Raw genomic sequence first — 24,439 nt, 5'->3', positions numbered from 1 at the left:
TTACCCAACCATAAAAAATAAGAAATAAATAACGTTTGAATTAATGTTGTATGTAAAGTTCAGAGTTTCCTCACAGAGATAATGGAACCCCCCCTCGAAGCGACAGACTCTCCTGTTGTAACATTTACATTTACACTTCCCAGGCTGCATGGTTCCACTTTAGGGCTTCTAATGAGCTGTAGTTGAGGTCAATTTATATCAAACGTCCCAGGGCCGACTCTGTCATCTAGGCCCGACATGTTTATGGTGGTCTGAAGTGGGCGCACGCTCCAGTCCACAACATAAAAGGCAAACGGGAGGGGGAATGGGGTATATGGGTACAGGGTGTGTCAGGCCAGCGGGTGAGAGAGAGAGGGGTGGGGTAGGGGGGTTAAGAGGATGGTCAGTGGCTTTCAAAACCTCTGCTGCTACTGCTATTTTTTCTGTCTTTTTCTAAAATACACTCCTTCAGTGGTGGTGGTGGCACACTGTAAGCCCTAACTTTATTTTTACTTCTTTTATTTAGAAAGCCAGGAAACATTAAGTGTCGCTTCAAATACGGTCATAAAAAAGAAAAATATACATCCAGTGACACATTGGGTGCAAAATGGGAAGAAGCCTGGACAATCTGTTCCATATGGTGTTGCCCACTCGTGCCCCTGTACTCAATTTAAGTTTAAATCACTGCATTACATGGACTTGTTAGAGGCTATGAAGGTTATTCCAGAGGATCCTTATAGACACACCTGTTAAAACCATCACACAGACCATTTCCGACCGAACTCACACAAAGAAAGCAATTTAAAAAACAATCACTCAAGCAGTGCTTAGCCTGGCCTGAAGACTTGATGACTTACATAAATGTTTGCTTAATGAATTACTCCAGGGAGTTTTCAGCTCTTTCCAGCTGTTTACGACTCCCCCTGATGTGTTGAGCTAAAATGCTAATGAATCTCCTTTTCCTGTTATTATCTGGTCCTAACTGAATAGTCAAGTAAAACAATGGCCTCTGTGCTCTGACATAGCCACGGGCCAACGTTGCCTATATACTAAACCCCTTCAATGTGAGTAGGGCGGGGGGTTAGTGGGAGGCATAAAGCAGGACAAAAGCACAGGTGTCTGCAGGTGTGACTGGCTCTCTGTGGCATTGCAAAGGTTGGGTGGGGGGAGAGGAAAAAGGGAAAAGAATGTCAGCACGCCCAGGGGCTCGGCAATCGGGCCGTGAGTAAAAACAAGATAAGGCTTTTGGGCAAAGGGGAAGAAGTAAAGAAACCTGAGTGAACCATAACATGACCCCGCAGAGCAGGAGAGGGTGGGCTGAATAGATAAAGGGCTTGAAGAGGAAAGCATAACAGATAAGAAAAGGGCAGGAGGTGAACAGGTCAGGGCTATCCTGCTGCAGATGTGCTTATCGTTTGTAGTCATCATTGAAACGTTTGTCAGGAATGAATGGAAACAACAACATAAGAGTACAATAGATGTGCTTTGGTGATTAAAGGTGAGGCAGCCATTCTGGAGAATCCTTGTTGTAAAAATCAATTCAAAACTGTAAATATATTTTCGCGATCCGCTACCTGTCCGTACTGTGTGTGCGCTGCAAGAGAAATCCACTGTGAATACACAGCCTAGGCTCTGTAAACAGGCATGTTGCTTGGTTTACAATCCTTTGTTAACATACCAGTTTACAGAGCTGTACACCAGATTTACACACTCCCAGTACGTACAGGTAGTGGATGGTTTACTTCAAAGTTTTTTTCCTTCATTCTGACAAAATTGATTTTGATAACAAGCATTCTCCAGAACGCTGAGTCCACCTTTTAGTGCTTTCCTTTTCTATATATTTAAACTTTTTTCTTTGTTGTTGTTGCTTGCTTTTCTTTTATTAAAGGTCCCATATTATGCTAAATGCACTTTTTAAATGTGTTCCAACATATCCATGCGTCCACGGTGTGCCTAGAGACTGCCAAAATATCAAAAAAAATAACAATCTCTCCTTTTCTCACTCTCCCCTTTTCTGAAACCCCCACCCCTCCCCCCAAAAACACTCCAGTCAGAATTATCCCCTTTTCTGACCTCACAAACCGTAAAGCCAGAAGCTTCCACTGTGCAGCCCACACCCCTATTTCTTATTGGTCCACGGCCCTGACAGACAGAGGGCGAGGCGTATCTGGCTTCGCTTCCGGACAGGTGGCGGGGGGAGCTCAAAGATTGTATATTTACGAGGGGACCTGCAACTCTTTTTTAAAAAATAGGCCATTGTGAGATTAGCTGAACATCAGCATAGTACAATAAATTATCTGAAAGTTTTTTTCAGCAAACAATTAAAGAAAAACGTATTAGGGACCACTAAGACCATATAATATGGTGTATAATAGAACCGAAAAGTGTATAATATGGGAGCTTTAAGATATTTCTTATTTTTGTAATAATTTGTCTATTTTGTTTGATATAATGTTAAAGGGGTGATTGTCTGTTGTTTGTTTTTTATGTTTAGATCCCAAGACAAATACAATCAAATCTACCTCTATGCTTTAGACTCCTTATGGCCTGTAAGTCCAGCTGATGCAACAGCTGTGTATCTTACAGCACTGCCTCCTCTTTCCTCACTGAATCTGTATAATTGGTGATGGAGGTTAGACTAGTGACTAGTACTACCATCTCACTTTTGACAAGACAACCTTCCATCATCAAACTCGGAATGCTTAATATATTTTTACAACTGTTATACCGTAAAACGTCCTGGCCCTTTTTCTAGACCAGGAACTGCCTTTAAAGTTTAAAGGGAGTCCTCCCTTACTGCCCAGTGCACCAAATGCGGCACTAAATGAGGCCATTTTGTTTATAGGAACTGTGGGAGGGTTGTGGGTGACTCTGTGCCCCTTTAAAAAGATAATATGCTTCCCATTTAATGGCCTCCGGATGACAAATTGCTTCCAGGGGAAAATGAAGTTAAGAAAATTGCATGTGTGACACGTAAAAGACACATCCACTCTACTTAAGATGTTTGACATCTGTAATTGAATTATAAGCGGCAGCAGGTATAGGCAACAGTTAGGAATCCCTTTTTAAATAACCAGATTTGCGCACAAGGTATGAATAAAGTACATGCTTTGGCTCTTGATCAGTGATAACAAGTATTTCTCATTATGTAGCATGAATGGATATTTAGTATCATAACAAATGATTCATTTCACGTACAGATTCCAGCTCACTCATGGAGACCTATAGTCAGGGTACATACAGTAGCCAGCATGGTTTACTTTATTCTGACCACAATGCAAAGTTTTTCCCTGACAAGATGAATAGCTGTATATCTCTTGGTTGGAAAAACACTCGGCCACTTTTAACCTAATACCCTAACAAATAGTAGAGTGCCCATAAACTGTTCTTTCCTTTCCAAAATGCTTACTATCTTGATGGTATTTCTGACTGACATACAGTCCAAACCATTTATGTTTCCTTCTTTTATTGTTTTTATGTTTAACTTCAAGCCAATAAATACTTCCTTGGAGCATTTTTTTAAGCAAAGGGATTTAAAAGAGAGAAAGTGAAGAAAAGAGGAGGTGGATATGTAGAAACAATACAAAAAGAAGTGACCTGCCACTAAATGTACAGCGGTAAAGTGAGAAAAGAGGAGGCAGCCAAATAGCAAATGAATCTGGATTTGGATCAACCGAATGAGGAAACTGAAGAAGGAAAAAAGAGTTAGGGAGGAAGGAGGGAGAAGAGAGAGAGAGAGAGACAGTAAGACAGACAGACAGACACAAGAGAGAGAGAGAGAGAGAGAACTGAGTGATTTGGGTTGGAAGCGCGAGCAGCGAGCCAGGGTTGGCAGGGTTTTGGTGGAGGAGTGTGGTGGTTCAGAAGTCCTCCAGCGCGAGGCGCCAGTGTGTCCGGCGGGGGCCCTGACCATGAGCTGCCTCACCCCCCCAGAGCCACGGCCACAAACCCCCCTCTCCCCCCCTCCCCCCTTCACCACCACCCATCCAACCCAAAACCTACTGGCAGGCAGCGCTCCACTGAAGCTGCTGCTGCATGTTTATTTAATATTCTCAAGAAATTGAAATATCTTTGTGGGTTCACACACACGTACATACACAATTACATATCACTCACCCGCACACACACACACACATTCACACACACACACACACGCACACATACTCGCACGCATACGTTCACACACATTTCCCCCACAATATATAAATAAATAAAGTAGAGTAATAACGTTCTCTTGATCTGTGGCCAAGAATAGAGTTGGAGAAAATCTTTTTCAAATGGTGTTTTCAGAAAGCGTGGAGGGAGGAGCGTGAACGCCTGACACTGCATGTTGCCTGAGCAGGCGGCATCTCTCACACTGACTCCCACAGCGGAGAGAGAGCCTTGCAGAAGTGTCTGACAAACAAGGAATAGTTCCCATGTGACAGCAACAGACAGTAACTCATAGAAATAAACAGATCAGGGCAGACATTAGAAGTTGCTGGTGGATTTGAACGCCGCTTCCATCATATAGGGATTCTGCTACAAAAAAACCTAAAACCTAAACATATCACATGTTAAGCGATTTAGCAACTCATAGTGTGTGGTCTGCAGATGAGAACATGTGTATGAGGTGTTTGTGAAGTGTTGAATTAACAAATGTGCATGCCAGCCTTTCTCCAGTGTGTGTGTGCCTGTGTGTGTGTGTGTGTGTGTGTGTGTGTGTGTGTGTGTGTGTGCAACAATACACACACACACACACACACACGCGCGCGCGCACCCATCAACGGTGGTGATCATTACAAAGCAATTCCATCAGACGAAGGAGAAATCCCTTGAAAACAGCCTCGGTTTTGGGCTCCCATGCTATGCCCCTTCTGTCTCCTCTCTCCCCAACAGCCACCAACCACTGCTGCTGCCAAAAATAACACAGGAGCGCCACTCGAACCCGCGCCTTCACCACAGCGCAGCCCGGCCGCAAGAGAAGGGATCAAAACACACACAAAAAAGGAAACACATCATATTGTGGAAGGAGGGGGGGAAAAGAGCATTCATACAGCGACCATGCTTGAAGATATCTACTGATGATTTTGGCAGCCGAAGAACCACAGATACTAATGCACAGACAGGGCCAAGACAGGGAAAAGGAAAGTGTGTGTGTGTGTGTGTGTGTGTGTGTGTGTGTGTGTGTGTGTGTGTGTGTGTGTGTGTGTGTGTGTGTGTGTGTGTGTGTAACTGTGTAACTGTGCATGTACATTTTGGAAGTACTAGTGCTGAGATGGTATTCAGATCTGATCTCATTCAGTCAGTGATTTAACCCACAAGTTCCATTAAAAAAAACACACGTACATTATCACGTTATAGGTCAATAAACATATGGGGCATTCAGCTGAGAACTGAAGACGCGGAACGTGAACGAAAGAAATTAGCGCTGAAAATATGAATAATGAGCGGGGAGGGGTTGTGCTCCCGGGCACGGATAAATCATGGGGCTTTGATTGTAGGTTTAGGAGTTCAAATGGGAGACAACTTTACTCATTGTCATGGCCCGTTCACTTTGTGTTGCACTTGGCGGAAGGCGCGTATCCACACCGACACACCGATGCCAGCGAAATGAAGCCATCAGAATCCCAAGCTCTGTTTCGACGGTGGCCAGCAGGGGTTTACGAGAAAACCATCATGGGGATTAATCGTTGAGCCACAGAAATAAAGAAAAACGGTGGAAAAAAGGTGGAAAATCTACTGAAATATTTTATGGAAGTGCTGCTACATTTAGTCAAAGCTTGAGTTTATGAACTTAGGGGGCACCAAGGGGATTTTTTTAAGGGTCTGGATGCCTCCTAAAGGGATCCCAACTAAGTCCACCAAAATAAGAGCTGTCGTTTAAAAGTCTTATTCTGTTGTTCATTTCATTACCATCAGTTTTACTTGTCAAATTATAAATAAAAGTTAACACTGCTGCCCGTCCCCACACACACACACATGCAAAGGGTAAAGGCTTGAAGGGCCTATTGTCTTTGCAAAAGAATTCTTAGCCTATTCCTATTTTAGTTGTGTCCTTTAGGCATACAGCCTGTGGTCTTTGTTGAAGAAAAGAAAAAGCAAGACCAATCTTTTCAAATTGGCCTTTGACTCACATCCCTTGATCTCTAAATGACTTTTACATTTTGATTATTGCAGTCCCTTCTTGCCTGTTTGTATATATGTTTTATTGTCTCTTCTTTTAATTTCTTTTCACCTTCTGTTTTCATCAGTTTGTTAGTTTTTATGGTCATATTTTTTAACCTGTTATTCTTGTGAAGCACTTTGTGAGTGTCACTTAACCTTTTATTATTATTACTTTGCAACACTTTGTTTTGTAACTTTCTGTTGCTGTATATATACATTTAGTTAGTTGTTATTAATAATAGAGAAGTTTATCTTTTAATGTTTTTCAATATAGACAAGCAAGTCTGGGTCCAACACTCTGATTCTTAGTTTACTGCTGGCCAGGTTCTCAAACTAGTTAAACTATCTGTGTTGGTCTATCGTTGAGATGGCAGGTGCCAGGCGACCCAGGGTCCCCAATTACTTACCAAAGGCCGGTAGAGGCTTGTCTGCTCGGCAGATCAGTGACTGACTGTCGCCCTCTTCTGGTTCCTATAAGTCACAGCAACTGAATTTACAAAGAGCCAGAATGCAATGAAGGCTGTCAAGCAAAACTAATGCACAATTACTTGATCAAGAAGTAGAAAACAACTGACATGTTATTGGGTACAGCCAGGTGTATTTGGCACTTTGTTTGCCTAACGTTTTAAGGCACTTACATAGGCCTAAATCAATGCAGTTGTCTGACACACCAAATTTGAAGATTAAAAGCTGTCTTGCTAGCAAGCTAGCTTTTTTTAAGGGCCTAACTTCGAAGTCGAAGCAGGTTTGGAATGCTGCTGTTCCTGCACTATCAATTCATATTTTTCGTTTTGTAGCATACTGTGTTATTTTCACTGCTAAGTATGAGCATTATTATAACTTAATTTATGCTCAATTTAAAATGGACGACTTCTACATTTCATTACATGTTTTTTACATTGACAGTGGTAGACTACTTGTTTCTATCAAATTACCTCCAGATTGTGTTGATGACCATTTACCTGTTGCTGCTGTTATATTCTCGCACAGCCAGACCAAACTACAGCTAGTAGTATGTTGTCATAGTGAAACCATCGTCCATGTGGTCGTAAAATACTAAATAAACGAATGATTATGCATTAAAATGTCCCAAAACTAAAATAATAGTGATACTCGAGCTCTATAACTCGGTGTTTTCCGGCGCTTTAAACCAACTTTCCCGAAGGATCCACTGACCACTGCACTCATATGCCTGACCAATGAGAATTCAAGTTTTCCCGGGTGTCCACTTACGTCACATCCGTGTTCCCCCTAAAACACTCCGCTGCACTCTGTCGGAGCGATAAAGGGGGGGCTTCGTCTGCTCTTCATCTGTCTGTAAAAACACAAATGAAAGAAAGAGTCTGTTGTGGCGGGGGGATTAACCATCCGAAAGCGATCGGCTCTGTCTGCGGGAAATAGGGAATGAACGACGAGACAGCACCGGACAGCTGGAAGACAAACACCGGGTGCTCCAGGTGAAGCTGCACGCACTCAAGCTAAGCTACAATAGCACAACTGGCTAGCACTTATATTCATTGATGTTTTCATTTTTTTTAGTGTCTGTTGCAATGATACCAAAAGTTTTGTTTCTGTCAAAAGCACCGTTTGTTAAAATAAATAAATACAACAGATTTCTGCGAATTAAAGTGCCATATGTGTGACTGAAAGAGATACAGCTGCCAATAGTTTACTGTCACTCATTTAACTTTCATCTAGACGTGTGACACATCTTGGTCAGTAATTGTATCAGTGTAATAAGAACGTTTTTAGAGACCTGACTGTACTACAGCAATAACCATAAACATGATTGATATGACACGTCAAAGCACAATGAAGATAATGCACACAGCCCCCTATGGAGAACAAGCTCAATATTAAAGCAACAATCTTTTAGGATCACCTAGCTAGCTACACTAATGCAGATAAGTGTTTCACTTATTTTGCCCACCTTCATTGAAATAAATGGACAAGGCTAGCCATTGTTCAGTGCAGTAGTGACAGCCGTCAAAGAATGTAAGAAGAGGTCATCAATGGAAACAAAAGGACAAAAGCACATTTCAGAATTAAACAATCAAAGGTCTATACAATGGTTCATGAAAAGGATGAATGGTGCCATTTCCTAAAGCCCTTTAGTTTATAAAAGTTAATCAGCAGTTGCTTGACTGTGCTTTTCTTTCTGTTTAGTATTGAGCAAATGCTGGCTGTGAACCCCGGAAAGACGCCGATCAGTCTGCTGCAGGAGTATGGAACGCGGATAGGCAAGACCCCAGTGTACGACCTACTTAAGGCCGAGGGACAGGCCCACCAGCCCAACTTCACCTTCCGCGTCTCCGTGGGCGAGATCAGCTGCACCGGCCAGGGGCCCAGCAAGAAGGCAGCCAAGCACAAAGCAGCAGAGGCTGCTCTGAAGATGCTCAAGGGAGCAAACCTGGGAGGTCCCATCACAGTGGGCACTGGAGGAGTAGAAGGCTTTATTGGGGTCGACGTGGTGGTGGATGCAGTCAGGTACTTTTTAGGAAAACTTGTGTGATATATGATTACATTGTTGAATATTGCGATGATATAACAAATACTTGAATTAAATATACAGTGTTAATGAATTTGTGTGCTTTGAGTTCACTGCCTAAACAGACCCCAGACAGTAGTATCCTACGCAGACACTGAAAAAATAAATTCTTAATTTCTATTCTTAAAAACATGGTTTTATATTAATTGAGTTATCACTCAAGCAATACATCCTTATGCCTCCCATGACAACATTTTATGGAAGGCTACATCTGATTGGCCAAAAACAGTGACATGCAGACTGTGAATGCATGGCACATGGAATAGGGTCCCGTTTATTGCAGTTAAGCAATAACAATACATTTTCAATATCTTTTTTTTTTTTTTTCTTGCACTGGCTCTGAAATGAAAATCATACATAAATAGCCTCCAGCAGCAGCTCATATCAGCCAGTAAAACATCTCTGTATTTGAATGTGTCACTGGTATCGGCATGTGAACATCTGTGAGATAAAGGTCTGTGTGGTTTCATCACTTCCTCTTCTGTGTCTGCTGCTCTCTATCTCCTCATCTGTTCAGCAGCTCCCCGTCAGAGATGAAGACAGTTCTCAGCACCGGCGGCTCTCAGCAGTCTGAATGTAACCCAGTGGGAGCTCTGCAGGTGAAGAACTACAACAAATATCACTTTTGTAGTTCAATATGTATGTAGTACTACTTGCTCAGCTCTTCCCAGTCATGTGTATACAAATATAGGGGAATGCAACTATGAACGTTGTCTATGATAATTTGAATATGATTCACCCATTAATTTCTCTGCCAGGAATTGGTTGTGCAGAAAGGATGGCGTCTGCCCGAGTACACAGTCACCCAGGAGTCTGGTCCGGCACACCGCAAAGAGTTCACCATGACGTGCAGAGTGGAGAGATTTGTCGAAATCGGTAAAATGAATAACGTTTCATTCTTGGAGCTTGTGCTATGTATATTTTTACTGGTTTTGTCTCTGGTTCAGATCAAATCCAGGTAGGTGGTCGTAAGTGAAACAAAAATGTTGGCATTAATTCCACTATTTCTATCTTATTTAGAGCAGTTAGTAAACTCTTTAGTTTTTTGTGCTTATCAAAGTATCCCTGAATGAATATCAGTAAACATCTTCAATCCATACCCATGACATTTGGAACATTTCTCAATCTGCCGTTCTCCTCTCCAGGAAGTGGAACCTCCAAGAAGCTAGCCAAGAGAAACGCAGCCGCCAAGATGTTATCGCGCATACACGACGTCCCAGTAGACCTGAGGACCAACCCTGAACCTGAGGTGGAAGATGACACCTTCAACATGGTGAGAGGAAGGAACAGAAGTAAAGCTTCTCTGTGTACACCAGTAGTCTATGAAAGTCCCTTGCATGTTAAGTTATACGGCACATTACAGGAAAAGGATGCAAAACACTGCAAACCCAAAGTGTTTACTGTATCCTCAATATTGTTCCCCTCAATATAATGCAAATGTCGTATTTTGCATTTCATAGTGCCTAAAAATATCTTGTCATTTCCAGTGTTCTTCCTTTCCTATGCAGAATACCACAAGTTGTTTCCCTGGAACCCATGTCACACATTTTTCTTTGACTCATAAATCTTGCCTGCAGAAAGTAAAGTCCCACTCATACTCATTTTGACGTCAATTTGAGTATGTTGTGGTTGTATATGCGAGTTTGCGTAGGCGAGAAATTCCCGGATGAGTACTCACCTCCGGGAAGATTTTGTGTATGGACCGATAGGTTACTACTCCTACTCAAACGCCCCACAATGCATTGCGTAGGAAGTTTTTTTTTAAATTCATTATTGCTTCTGTATACTTCAGTGTAAACGGTCAGACGAACTTCACATACACAATTGATCGTTAAGTAGACAGTATGAAGTATATACATGTTGAGTATGTAGGAGGGAGGACGTTAGTAGGCGAATTCGAACACAACCACAGTGTTTTACTAACATGAACCTCATCTCACAGCACATGGGGAACCGAGCCGAGTCGGGCAAAAGCAAAGGCTTCAGCTGCACGTGGGACTCTCTGAGGAACTCTGCCGGGGAGAAGATCCTGCAGCTGCGCAGCCATCCTCTGGGCATGCCCTCAGACTCCAACTTCTGCTCTCTGCTCAACGACCTGTCCACAGAGCAGCGCTTTGACGTCAGCTACCTAGATCTAGGTCAGTTCAGTGGACATGGCTGGCTATACATGTCTATGTGCATACTGTAGAGATTTGTTCTAGTTGTACTACCAACAATTTTTTCGTAGTATTGAATTGTATTGGTGACGTGCAACTGTCAATTCCACTGAATTGCCGTGGAGTTTGAGACACATTAGTTTAGATCTTACTGAAGTATAATTGAAAAACCCTGGATATTTCTTTTAATGTGTATTTGTTTATTTCTGCTTCCAGAGGAGCGCAGTCTGAGCGGCCTGTGCCAGTGTCTAGTGGAGCTGTCCACCCAGCCAATCACAGTGTGCCACGGCTTCGCTCAGAGCATCGACGGCGCTCGAGCCACCGCGGCCCACAATGCACTGCAGTACCTCAAAATCATGGCCGGAGGAAAGTGATGTCATCTTCCTCCTCCTCCTCAGAGACTCAGAACTCGCCACTTCACGACACCGGAATTACATTTCCATTTTGGACGACGGAGGCACTTTAGTTACGAGTTCAAAAAAACCATGAATTACCTCAAATTTGGAAATGGAGACTTTTTCACCCAAAATTAACCCATGGAGCCATTTTTGTTGCCAATGAAGATTTTGTCCCCCCCTCCCCCAAAAAAAAAAAAAAACTCACCCTTGATATGTTGCATATTGGCCAGAATGATTTTAAACAGCATTTTCTGTTATTTTCATACAAAGCACTGTATGTTCCTAAAATCTAAAGTTGGACTAATCTTAATATTAAGTCATAAATGGTGCTATTGGTGTAAGTTCCCAAATAACTGAAGACAAACAAAAAGTGCAAAAGCGAGAGGGCATTGTAGAAATTGGACTATTCGAAATTGCCAATGTTGCTGCTCTGCTTAAATCCCCGTTCACATGGAAAAACGCAAGAAAAAATATTCAGCCACCTGCCGAAACGTGGCAGGGAAAAAGGACTCTGCTGAATATAAATCGGAATATAAAACATTTTAAAGACTTCCCCAGCGTTCACATGAGCTTGTTTTGAAAATGTGGCTTTTGTTGCCTATTTGGTTGAACCCTAAAAAACCCAAACTGTTATGTCTCTGTGATTCTCTCAATACTGGGTCTTTACCTTTTGGATGTTTCTACTCTCCTCACCTCTCTGATCATGATAAAGGGCAGTTTAAACTCACTTGCTCTTTGGTTTACGCATAAGTAGAAATCCTGATAAGATTAAGAGATGATTGAAGGTCATATGAATTATCCTTGTGATGCGTACGATTTTTTCCCCCCTTTTTATAGACTTCATTGTAAAGAAATACATTTTTCCATGTTGACGACTTTCAAAAGCATTTTGGGAACCCTCAACACGATCATTTTCATATTTATGAAAAGTAAGTGAAAGTACTCGGATTTTTAACTGTGAGGATAATTCAAAAATGGTCTATAACATTTAATTCAATTTAAAACAACGTATTGGTCCCTTTAACTCCGTTTCCACTGTTTGCTTTTGCATACATTTCAGTTTGTAATTAGAGTAAAAGTGGAAAAACGAATGCAAGTCTTTGCCGCATATTTGGAGTTTCAAAGTTATACCATGAGATGTTTTTTCGCGCTCATTACTCCCCATAGTTGAATTTATAATTTAAACCCCTGTACATTTTTATTTTACCATCAATGCAACTGATTCCTGTGATATCAAAAAAACGTTCCAGATTAAATTCAAGCTACCTGTTTTGTCCGGTGTACAGATCCATTACCTCACTGTATTTTGCATATCAGTTTATACACTGCCTTGCACTCTTCTGAAATGAGTGTCGGTGACGGTAAACGGTTTGCACTACTTGAAATGATTAAGTCTGAATTGCTGTACGTCTATTCCCTACTGGTATCTTCCAATAGAGTACAGCGTGTTTAATGTTACCTCGTTCTCTGAAAAGGCAGATCTGCATAATGTTTTAAAGAAATAAAGACCTTAACTGATAGGTTTTTAGTACATTTTAAGTGACACCTGTTGTGGTAGCAGATGTTCCCAAGTTTTAGAAAAAACAATGAATTGAAGTTTGAGCTCCTTGTGAAATTGACATTGTTTCCAATAAAACATTTTTGTAAAACCGTTGTGATGCATTTTTTTAATTAAATATGGTCTAACAGTATTTCACATAGCAGTTTTATATTAAGTTATTTACAATCTTCTGTGTACAGTATGAGCACAGTGGAGAGACTAAATGATAAATGTTGCATAACTTGCTTCTTTGGTGACAACTTCAATCCTATTTGAGCCTGTTTGACTTGATGCCCTCTTTGGATCCACTTTCCAAAATCCTTAGTTGCTTCAGTCTTCAGTGCAGGAAAACAAAACACACACACACTACTTTAAACATAGTTTAAATAGTTGTGGGGTTTTTCTGTCATCTGCTGTGTGTGTTTGACGAGGGGCTGACGTCTTCATCTGCGTAGCCGCTGCTGTCCGACTGCATGCTGTCTCCCCGGGCAACTTCACCTACACAATGAGGTTAAGTTACACAGGTCAGGAAACAGCTCCCTGTGCTGTATATAGCACTGCACAAATGTGGCTTCAGACTGACCTGAATAGACCTAAACAACGGTGATAGAGACAAATACACCTGCACAATAACAGGATAGTAAAATATTTAGGTTCATCGAGAAATGTTGTCTGTGCATTTCTACAGGCGAACTTGTGGAAACACTGAGCGAATGTAGTGGTTCAAACGTTTTAACGTTTTGTTTGAAGGTTCAATTTTGTGACCACACGCTGCCATTCAGAGTAATTGAAACATACATTTCGAAATGATGAAAAGACACATTCCTATAACCTGTGTTCATGCCAAAAAATCATGGTACACAAATATAATAAAAAATCCACTATACCTTTGTTTTTATGTTTTTTGGACAATGGGGAGGTTGCTGTTGTGGTTTCTGATCGTCCAGAATCTTCCTCTCCTGCACTATGCACCTGTAGAGACAAACGGTGTGAAGTATAGAGTATATCATGTACTGCATACTGTCTGTTTTGAGTCATAATTAAGAAACAATATCATGAAACACCATGAGGGCTGAAACATTTATTGTTTAATTATTTTTAACTCGACGTCATTGAAAATGAGGGTCACCCCTCAACTGGTCTCTCGAGGATAAATAAAAGTTAAATGAAAATAAATGAAAATTATACCACCCTACACTTGTGGATAGTCATATAGTCCATATATTATAAAGGATCATACAGTATGTAATAATCTAAAATTCAATATTTAAACCCAGTCACGGGTGGAATATCACTGGTTTTGGAAGCATGGTTTGCCTTCACACAGATGACCAATTCATTTACATTTTATCCTGAGACCATCGATTTAGATAAAGAAAAACTCGCCCCCCCAAAAAAAACATTAGGCCAATTAACTGTTTAGCTAAGAAAACAAGCAATATTTGCATCTGACTTAAAAAAAAACTAATTGAAAAGTAAACTGAAAGAAAAAAATGGGTTCTCATAAAAATGTTGTGGAGCGGTTACAGCAGCCCTACATCACATACATACTGCCCTTTCTGCAGCACCATACCAATGCAGCAATACCGTACCTCCTCCAGCTCAAAGGAGTTAACCGTTTGCAGGTTACTAGAGTCGTGCCCAGGGCCGTGGTGTGTCATTGGGTTCAGGTAACAGCTTTTCCCCTCGTTAAGTGACTCTGCGCTTGTCTGAACAGGTGACTCAGCAGAAGAATGACTGAAATCTGGTGCGTTCAAGGAACAGTTGGAAACATCGTCCTCATCCCAGCCGGTCACTGTGATGCACAACTCAGTAGTGACGCTATCATCATGGGCCCAGACAGGAGGTGATGTAGAATTGTGCGACAATGGCACGGCAGCACTGTCTGTGTGCAAGGCCTCGTCAGTGCTTTGCTTATGGGGTTTATGAGATGATCTATCACTGCTTTCTGTCTCAGAGCAGATAGGAGGCAAAGTGCTTGATGTTGAACTATGTGTGCAGAAAGGTGCTTGGTGCACACTCTCCACTATCTGCGGGCAGATTAGATCATGCGTGACCTTGGCAACTGGTTTCAGATCATCAGCGGGCGTTGATGTGTCACTTTGAGATGAACATATTAAGTCAAACTCCGGATTACACGATAGGAGCTGAGAAGCTGCTTCTATCACCGTTTCTCCTGATAACGACGAAGCTACAGACGTCCTTACACTCTGAGTCCTGCTGTCAAAGTCTGCTTGTTGGTGGACGCCATTTTCATCTGTCATACTATCCTGCATTTCCTTATTAAGACCAATTTCATTTGGAAGAACATCTGTGTCCGCCCCAGTCTGCTGTGTGAGCACCTCCTTCCCACCTTCGCCATCCATAATAGGCCGAATATCCACGGCAGAACCACTTGGGCTATTTCCCCCCAAATCCAGTTTCTTACTACTATTCCCAGTCCTGGCTTTCATTAGCATGATATCCACCACGTCGGGCAGGCTGGACCTTTTCCCGGGTGAGGGCTGTGGAGAGGTGGAGCCCGACCCGCGAGGAGAGCCCATGTAAAGGCACATTTTGGAGACGGTGTCCTTGAGCCTTTCCACAGGGGACCGCGGCTCGCTGCGTACGCTTCCTCTGAAGCGCTCAAACCTCTCCACAGGGGAGGAGGAAAAGGTGAACTCTGGTGTGGCCAGTTTCTGAAGAGGAGTGCGGGACACGTGAGAGTAGAGGGAGTAGAAAGCGTTGGCCATGGCCGTCAGCACCTGCACCTGTCTGAAACGACCTGCGGGATGGATACAACATGAATGAATGACATGGATCTTTTTTTCTACATCCCATATTATCGTACAATTCACACGCTAAAGATAACATAAAGCAAAGGGACTTAAAAGTGGAGTCAGCGATTCTGGAGCACGCTTGTTGTCAAATTAACTTTTTGTCAAAATTAGTGAAGTTAGTCCACAGCCTAAGCTCTGTCAACTAGTATGTGCTCGCTACAGTGGGCCTTCTTTGTTAACATACCCTTTTCTTACATACCTGTTTACAGAGCCAAGGCTGTGTATTAACACCAGATTTCTTTTCAGAACACACACATTAGAACAAGCGTTCTTCACATTTCGTTGACTCAACCTGTAAGAAAAGGGATTTTAATCAGATCTTACTGGCGAGAGAGAGGCTGGGGTCTTCCTCTCTGATCCGTCTCAGCTGTGAGTCCAGGAAAAGGCGGAAGTTGATCCCCTTAACTAGAGAGGGGAAGTTGAAGAAGCGTGAAGGGATACGAACAGTGACCTGAGGCTCATCGCAGCCGAACCCCAGCTCGTACAACGTCTCCTCCGCATCCTCCGCACACAACTGAAGCACCTCCGATACACTGGGGTGCATGGGAGAAAAAGAAAGAGGGATATAGTTTTTTTGTAAAAGTTGGTGATTTTGGGCCTTATCAATACAATTGACTTGACTTGACAGTTTAATTTAAACTTGGGCGAGAAACTTTAATGAGATCTACAAATAAATATCAAATATAATAAAACATATAAGTAAGTAAGTAATAATTAAGTACTATCAAAAAGAATTCCTAGGATGTGTGTGGTTTTCAGTCTTCATTCTGACAGACTATTTAGCCTTTACAAAGTGTTAAAGCCTCACGTTGATGTGGTTCTACAGGTGGAGGAGGAGAGGCAGCTGGAGGCCATGCTGTGGCCCAGGTTTAATAGCGGTGGACATAGTCCCCGACGAGGGGTGCTGTAGACAAAGACAAGTGACACGTTATGATGTGGATTCAAACAAACAGTAAGCTGATATATTTATCTTAATAATCAGGCGAAACATCTTGTCATGCTTCAGAATGTAAACAAACAAAGTCATGTGATGAGCAAACATAAAGGTTTGGTTTTGATTTACATTTTCCTTTTGTATATACATATAACACTTATATAAAAAAAAGGTCCTATGAAAATAACTTTAAATATCAGTACTAAATGTACATGCTGATCTAAGGAAGAAGTTGGCCTACTGACCTGCAGGTGACCCTGCTGTTGCCTTGCTTGAAGGAGGGAGGCCGCGTGAGGCTTCATGGTCAGCACAGAGAGAGAGGAAAGGAATAAAAAGTAGTATTGATTAAGTGAATTCAGAAATTCAAATTACAAGTCTTAAATCATAAAACGCACCATATTTGACCCTACAAAAGACTGAAGTCAAGTTTCTTTAGTGCCATTGCATAAAAAACGAAACAGCTTAGCATCTCCTTGAACCTCGTATGCTACAGATAGAAGTGGTGACAAAATGTAATGAACAAATTGGATTCCGGGGAGTTGATAAAGAAGAATTCCCTGTCGGTATAATGGTTTTAAGCGACACGGATTGACATTAACTAACATTCACCAGCTCAATAGCACAGCATTCCTTGTTTCACTTTCTGTACTCACCCGGCTTCAGCTGTAGTTTCTCCACCATTCAACTGAGAAGCTGGAAGAGAGAAGAATGTGTCGATATGCATCTGTTTCAAAGTATGTTTGCAAACTGACGCACACAAAGCCAGCAGAGGTAATGGAAAACTATTTGGTGCTCTGCCAGGATGTCACTCAAGGATAGATCCATATGTCATGTTTAAACTGATGTAAAGAAGCCCCTTGTCTCCCACAAAACGTATATAAACTTAAAAGGAACTACATGATGAAAATAAAAGCATGATACAATACTTCACCCCCGCTGCAACACCCAAAGATATAAATTAAATTAAATTGTAAAAGTAGTTACAAGTCATATTTAAAAATATTGATATACAGAAATATTGCAATCATTAACCTATCATTAACCTTTGATGTATTAACAATTTCCTACCCTACACACATCCCTTGTTCCATAAGTATCCTCATTGACAAAGGCACAGTGATACTGCGGAAACCTTGACATTTCCATGATTGACACAAATGGGTCAGTCTGTGCACGTCCTTGTCACCACGTAGGCTTATTGAACATTCCCCATCATGCACATCTCATTTTCCTATAGTGACAGTTCCTGCTTTGTCATGTTTTCTCTGTGTGCTTGTGTGTGTGTGTGTGTGTGTGTGTGTGTGTGTGTGTGTGTGTGTGTGTGTGTGTGTGTGTGTGCGCGCTTGTGTGCTTGTGTGTGTGTGTTTGTTCGTACCATCAGCACCCAGACTCAGGTCATCGTCAAAGTTGGCTTTCAGCGAAGATTCTGAAGAAAAGACACACTGTCAGTAATTTCAGAAATTCCATACGCAGTTCCTTATTATATCTTCATATTCTCAACTACGTAAATAAACTGATGAACGGCCACATTCCTGATGGAAAAAAATCTTCCTTGTGTGTATCGATGGTGTGCAGTGGTGGAAAGTATAAGTTCATTTGGTAGTTATTATATGTTTACTTTAGATACCTATATACATTTCGCCTATAATATTGACATACTTTTCATATTTGGGCACTCCCTTCACCACTGCAGGTGCGTGCAAAAGGGGGTGTAAAGCAAAAGAAAGTTGTCCACATTTGAATTTGATTTACATTTACAGCATGCAACCAGTAAATATGTGAAGTGCATATCGCAAAATTGATAAATTGGTCAATTTGTAAGCGGTGGCTCCAAGGCTTCGTTTCAGTTCATACTCACCGAGACTTGACTGACCGGTGTTTACTGAACGGGCGTCCGACCTGAAAGATATATCCCAACATTTAAATGGAGTGACATTTGCATGCTTTTTCTAGCAAATGAGTGATGGCGATTTTGCATAGATAGCCCTGTGTGGTGTGCAATAGCGGGCCTGGCATGCAGTACAGTAGTTGCGTGTGAGAAGTACCGCTTAGATCTTCTCCTTAATCAGCCCTCAACAGCCTGCTGAAAGTCTACCAACTTCCTCTTATGGAAATGTCCACATGTGCCGAGCGGTGTTTATATCAACACCTCCCAAAGAGCTCTTTGGTCATTTTCATGTTGAGTTCTCAAAATGCAAAAAAAAAATCATCACGCCACTACTCTTACCGGGAACTTTCTCGCTGTTGGGTTAGCCATTTAAGATGCTGACAACTGTACACAGTAAGTCACTGACTGTTTAGCCAGTTCAGCTTCCTTATGAAATTGAATGAATGAAATAAGAGACATTGAATAATACTGTATCTCTGTGTCCTGACCTCCAAGTAGCTTAATAGCAGGGATAAGGAACTGACATTTTCCTTCTTGTTATAAGATCATTGTTCTCTAAACCACAGGGATTTTTTTATTTATTTTTTTAAGACAAAGGTTGTGTGTTTTCTTGGATGAATCAGCAACTGGAATGAAGGACTTTTTGAACTATTTTGCATCAACATCATGACAGTAACAATTATTTAAATCAGCATTGCCTTAAAATAGATATAAGTATGCATTGCCTGTTTTGTCATTCAATACTTAGAGAACGTCATGGTTTTAAACTAAATAACAAAAAAATAAAAATAAAAATATCAATTTGGCCAAAACATTGCATCATATAAGACTATTGTGGAGAAAACAATACTGTGGGCACGTTACCACACGGCCTTCCTGGAACACCTGACCTCAAACTGAGTTTCCACTTTCTACCAACTGTTCGTTAAACCAGTTTCCAGTGACTGACACCTTCTCCTTCAGAGCCTCTTGTAGTGCTAAAAAATATAATTTTACAAAAAGAAAAAATTCAAGCAAAGTGACTCACCCACAACCAAGGAGCCAGTCTTCAATCTTTCCTGTAAGGCATCCTTTGGAAAAAAAAATAGGTTTACTTGTTAACTCATTTAAACAAACATTTTGTACTGTCAATACTAACTTTGGACATATTCTGTTATGAGAAAAAAGTTGAACCTCTGATTGCATTGATGTAATACTGTATCTATTGCTATTGTTATTGAAAATTACTTTTAAAGTTGTTTTTTAATAGTTTGCACTAGAAGTTCAGTACATGAGCTAGTACACCTGGTCATTATTTCTTGTACAATGCTATCTATCTACCAATGAAGAGTCCTATAGCTCAACTCCCTTTCCTCTGCTAACTCCCCTTTTTGCCTATCTTGTCTCCCAGGTGTTTGATGTATAGTTTCACATTTTGAGTAGGGGAGAACGGGGTAATGTGAGATACTTTTTACATTTGCTCCCCTCTAAGGGAGCTAAAATGATTTGTCAGTCAAATTTACACATTTCCCATTAATTCAGGATGTTTCCTAGAAAAGGGCATTAGCAGAATTTATTCACGACAAAGGGCAGTGAAAATATGATTGTTTAAAAAAAAGTTGTCTTGTGTCTCAGTTTACCCCAGCTGTGGGGTAAACTGAGACAGACCAGAAAAATCAAGGGGGTAAACTGATCCACTTACTTTTTCCACTCTGAAACTACCATAGCCACAAATGTTGTAACAGTTACAATCCTGACAGCTAGCTTGAAAACCAAATATTCCAAAACTAATGTCAGACGAGTAACAGAATCATGGGGTTTGGTCAATTAAGAAAAACATTTTCTAAACACTTGAAAGTAACTCTGATCAAATACACCATATAATTCATATTCAATAATTAACATTCAAATGACAGACAGAACCAGTTAGATTAAAACACAGTCTGGGGGTCAGAACACAGGACCCTTAGAGCCAGCTAGTGTCTGGGGGTCAGAGCAAAGAACAATCAGAACCAGCTAGACCAGCCTGGGACTCAGAACACAGGACTAGACCCAGCTGTCATTTTCCATTTTTTGAGTATTTGATTAATATTTTTCTGCATTTGTTTTATTGGGATCATTCATTAAATAAAGACATATTACTTAGAGTCTATCGATGTTAAAGGTCACTCTCCTGTCCCCCACATACATACTTGCCAAACCATGCCTTTTCTGACCATCAACCCCCCACCTCCAGCCCACATTGTCTTTTGTCTTAATCAAACTTGTCTCCTTGCTACCTCAAATATAATGGATTCATTAAAAGAGGGCACAGAAACTATCTCACTTTACCCCACAGCATTTGTCTCACTTAACCCCACTGCCACAATTTGAGAAAAAACTACCTCTCTCAGCAAATCAGGTTAATCTTCAGTTATCATCATCATGGTTTCATATGTTGGTAGTTCATCAACATGTATGATCGAAGTTTTTCTACCTGAATCAATTTGCTTTGGCACAACAGTTGATTAAGTTGACAGCAAGAAAATTTACTTTTACATGCAAAAAAGATTTTTTTTAGAAAAAAACATGCTTACAACATCACCATGAGGTCCTCTCTTTCATGGCCAAGGGGAAATGAGAGGGGCTTAAAAACATATATCTCTGGGGAGCCTTTAGCTCAGTTGGTAAGGCGTCCCCTCCATAGGTCTCGGCCAGCAGCGGACCCTGGTTCGATTCCAACCCGCGGTCGTTCTCTTTATGTCACTCCCCCTCTCTCCCCATTTCACCTCTGTCTCTACACTATCAATAAAGCATAAAAATGCCAAAAAAATATCTTAAAAAAAAAAAAAACATATGTCACATGACCAAAAATGTGTTCCATTGCCTAGATCCAGGGGGTTTCTCACATTACCCGATGGCTCACATTCCCCCGTTCTCCCCTACTGTATAACAACTGATGCATTTTGCCTTTCCTGCAGAGACGCACTTTGCACTCTGCAGTGAATGTTCCAACCATTCTTTGTATTGGCCTCTCTCTCCTTGCAAGTAAAATACTTTGTTGGTGTTCTTCAGTTTCCTTATTCAGTAAATGTTGGTAATAGAATATTTTGCCAAATCAATAGTTATCGAAGTGATTCAATATTTTATCTGCATCTTTTAAGTTAGGACGTTTTTTTTTTATTTCGTGTATTTGTAATGACAGAAATGCCTACCATTATCCAGTGTTGGAGAGTAGTGAACTACATGTAATCAAACTTTAGCTATATTTTGCAGAAGTTAACTACATTTATATGTTGCATAATGATTCAAGTAGTTATATTACTTTTTGGAAACATTTTGTGTGGTTAAAGTTTTGTACTAGACACATTTTTGGGCCATGAATGGACTTTTTATGATTTTTTGTATAATATTTTGTTCGTATCACATGTACACTTTTTTTTTTACAAATTAGCTTGAACTACTTTTTCTAAGCAGCTTCAAACCAAACTAGATGTCCCCCTAGGGTGGCTTTGCTATAGTTCAAGTTCTTCCAGTGTGAAGTAATTGGTAGTTTTCAACGCAGAAACTGTAGCTATCAGGCAGATATGTGTACCTACGTGCCCTCACCAGATTTTAAAGGTGTAGTATGCAGTTTCAGGGTTGGGGGATTTGGGGGGAATCAAACACTAGCATGTTTGTCGACCACAACTGTGGGCCCTGCTGCTGTGAACAACAACAGTGAAGCAGTAGCTTTCTAACTTCAAACTATTTTCCAGGAATATAATTTTTCTGTTAGCAAAGTTTGTTTATTCAGTTATAAGAATATACCTTGGAAAATGTTAATTTCTCTGACACACCCAACGTTACATAGTGCACCTTTAAGTTTGGACTAACCTTCAGAAAAGACATCGTCGTCAGCTATAGAGGCGGATGGGAGGTCGGGTGGCTGCCCTTCAGGCTTTGTCTCCTCCACAGTGGGCCTCTGTCGGCTGCTGTTGATCCAGGCTCGCCGCCGCACCGTGGACGAGTGGCTCTCCATCACATCAGTTCACACACAGCCAGGGAACATGGTGGGCTGGAGGCTAGATAGACACAAGGACAGCAACTGAGATGAAACATATTTTTGTTTTTCACTGATGTTTGGTATCAAAAGTCTTAGAATGATCACAACAGCCTAACACCTTCGACAAAGAAGACTCTCAAAATGAATTAAATGAGCACAGTATCTTTGCGCTAAAAACGTTACTTAGAAAGTTCATGAATGAATAAAGTGAAGGCTTCTTTCATACATATTTCTGTGGCTGAAATTATATTTGCCAAATATCAGTCTAACTCTTACATGAAACAACCTATAAAAAAAGTGCGAAGCAACACTGTTTACAACAAGTTCAGGTTCAAGGGCAAGTTCAAGCTGTAAAAACTAGTTATTTAATGTCAGATAGAATAAAAAATAAAAATAGAGGCTCCAAGACAAAACGTTATATTACAATATTTAAAGTGAATGAGGTGCACAATAACCCTAATAAAATATCTGAGTTTGTTCAAAATTAATAAAATATATAATAGCCTATAGCGATGATAGGCTACACGTAAACATAGGTACAAACCCATAGTGACATATACAGTCATAACTCATAAGACCCGCAAAGGATGTATATAATTAAAATAACGTCGTAATTATCTAATAGCATATGAGCCCAACCATCTCTTCGTTCAGAATAATACGATTTTGATTAACAGAACACATGCATCCTACTAGAAACTGTGTATCCTATATAGAGTGCATGTTTTCATTATGATGATTCTTAAGACATAGCCTACGGATGGATGTTTCACAATGGTTTGAGTTATTTAATTGTAATCTCGCCAAAATAAGACGTTCACCACAGCCAGCTAACAGCCAGGTAAACAGGTGTCTCGACAGGTTGATTTAGTCTTTAGACGGATTAAGCAGGACTCGACTCATAGACCGTCTTTATAAACTCCTCTAAAAAGGCAAACAGTAGTTGTTAAAAAGGGCTGATTTACCTTCATCGACGCAGGTTGCAGCTTAGTTTGACGCGCTCTTTCTCTCGCTTCCTGTTATCTCGCGGGCTGACTTAACTAAAACTTATCGGCAATCTTCAGCAAACTCCCGCACCGCATCCAGCCGGCCTGGCTTCCGCACTTATTCGTATGATTATTTTTTTCTTCTGCTTCTTTTTCTCCTAACGACTTACTGGTGATTTCCTCTGCTTCGTGTGAGCGGGGACCTGTACGCGAGGTTGGATCATCACAGAAGTGTGAAGTTGTGTTGAGGAGAGAGAGAGAGAAAGAGAGAGAGAGACAGAGAAAGAGAGAGAGTGTGTGTGTGTGTGTGTGTGTGTGTGTGTGTGCGCGCGCGTACAGGTGCGTGTGTGTGTGTGTGTGTGTGTGTGTGTGTGTGTGTGTGTGTGTGTGTGTGTGTGTGTGTGTGTGTGTGTGTGTGTGTGTGCAGGAAGTGACTTTGCGTCTCATATCTGAGGCTTCAGTCAGGAGCGCGTAGGACGCAGCAGCGAGCCTGTGAAACATCCTGCGCGCGCGCGCGCGCACACACACACGCGCGCGCACACACGCAGCAGCAGCAGCCACATTCTCAACAGCAGGTTCATAGGTTATGCTATTTTGCAGTAGCTCGCTGGAAGTTCAACTGCAGATATTTGCATAGTGATTCAAGTACTTCAATTACTTTTTTCTGTGCCATTTTTGGTTATTGTTTTTTTTTCAATTATTCATAAATGTTATATTTATTTTGGTTCATGTATGACCTGTGAATATTCAGCACTTTTTAGTTTCTACAATAAACGTATTGGCATTTTTATTTTTTTGCTGACATTATTGTATTAAACTTCATTATGATTTGATATCTCATGTTCACTGTTAGTTTGATCATTTTCTTTAAAAAGTTTGAACCACTTTTCTAAGTAGCTTTGGTTAACAAAACTAGACTCCTGCCTAGGGTTGCTTTGCTGTTCAACTTCTTCCAGTGTGAAGTAGGCCTATTTGATAGAATGCAAGCCTATGTTGAAAAAGTAGCTTCCCCAACAATGCATTTGACAATAACTAAATACT

At 41.0% G+C, this 24,439-nt stretch overlaps 2 protein-coding genes across 3 annotated transcripts; one reads left to right on the top strand and one right to left on the bottom strand.

Annotated features, from left to right (window-relative positions):
- Positions 1 to 7,401: 7,401 nt before the first annotated feature.
- tarbp2 (TAR (HIV) RNA binding protein 2) lies at positions 7,402 to 12,823 on the top strand. 2 transcript variants are annotated; one of them, XM_080026815.1, is made up of 7 exons: positions 7,402 to 7,583; positions 8,293 to 8,613; positions 9,195 to 9,273; positions 9,433 to 9,550; positions 9,820 to 9,947; positions 10,617 to 10,812; positions 11,047 to 12,823. In XM_080026815.1, the coding sequence occupies exons 1-7, from the start codon at positions 7,531 to 7,533 to the stop codon at positions 11,202 to 11,204; spliced, it is 1,053 nt and encodes a 350-aa protein (XP_079882941.1). In that variant the 5' UTR covers positions 7,402 to 7,530; the 3' UTR covers positions 11,205 to 12,823. The 2 variants fall into 2 exon arrangements, with proteins under 2 accessions (XP_079882941.1, XP_079882940.1); XM_080026814.1 differs by having other exon boundaries at positions 9,192 to 9,273.
- A 94-nt stretch (positions 12,824 to 12,917) lies between these two features.
- tespa1 (thymocyte expressed, positive selection associated 1) lies at positions 12,918 to 23,613 on the bottom strand. The gene is made up of 12 exons (XM_080026012.1): positions 23,378 to 23,613; positions 22,244 to 22,431; positions 19,437 to 19,479; positions 18,380 to 18,420; positions 17,897 to 17,947; positions 17,175 to 17,214; positions 16,767 to 16,817; positions 16,396 to 16,491; positions 15,912 to 16,120; positions 14,361 to 15,532; positions 13,656 to 13,740; positions 12,918 to 13,266 (listed from the first exon to the last, which is right to left on the bottom strand). Exons 2-12 carry the CDS (start codon positions 22,386 to 22,388, stop codon positions 13,175 to 13,177), a joined length of 2,025 nt encoding a protein of 674 aa, XP_079882138.1. The 5' UTR covers positions 22,389 to 22,431; positions 23,378 to 23,613; the 3' UTR covers positions 12,918 to 13,174.
- Between the last annotated feature and the right edge of the window lie 826 nt (positions 23,614 to 24,439).

Source organism: Ammodytes marinus (genome assembly GCF_949987685.1).
Source record: "Ammodytes marinus genome assembly, chromosome: 4".
In the NCBI taxonomy this organism is placed as follows: domain Eukaryota; kingdom Metazoa; phylum Chordata; class Actinopteri; order Uranoscopiformes; family Ammodytidae; genus Ammodytes; species Ammodytes marinus.
This window is presented reverse-complemented; position numbering and strand designations above follow the sequence as displayed.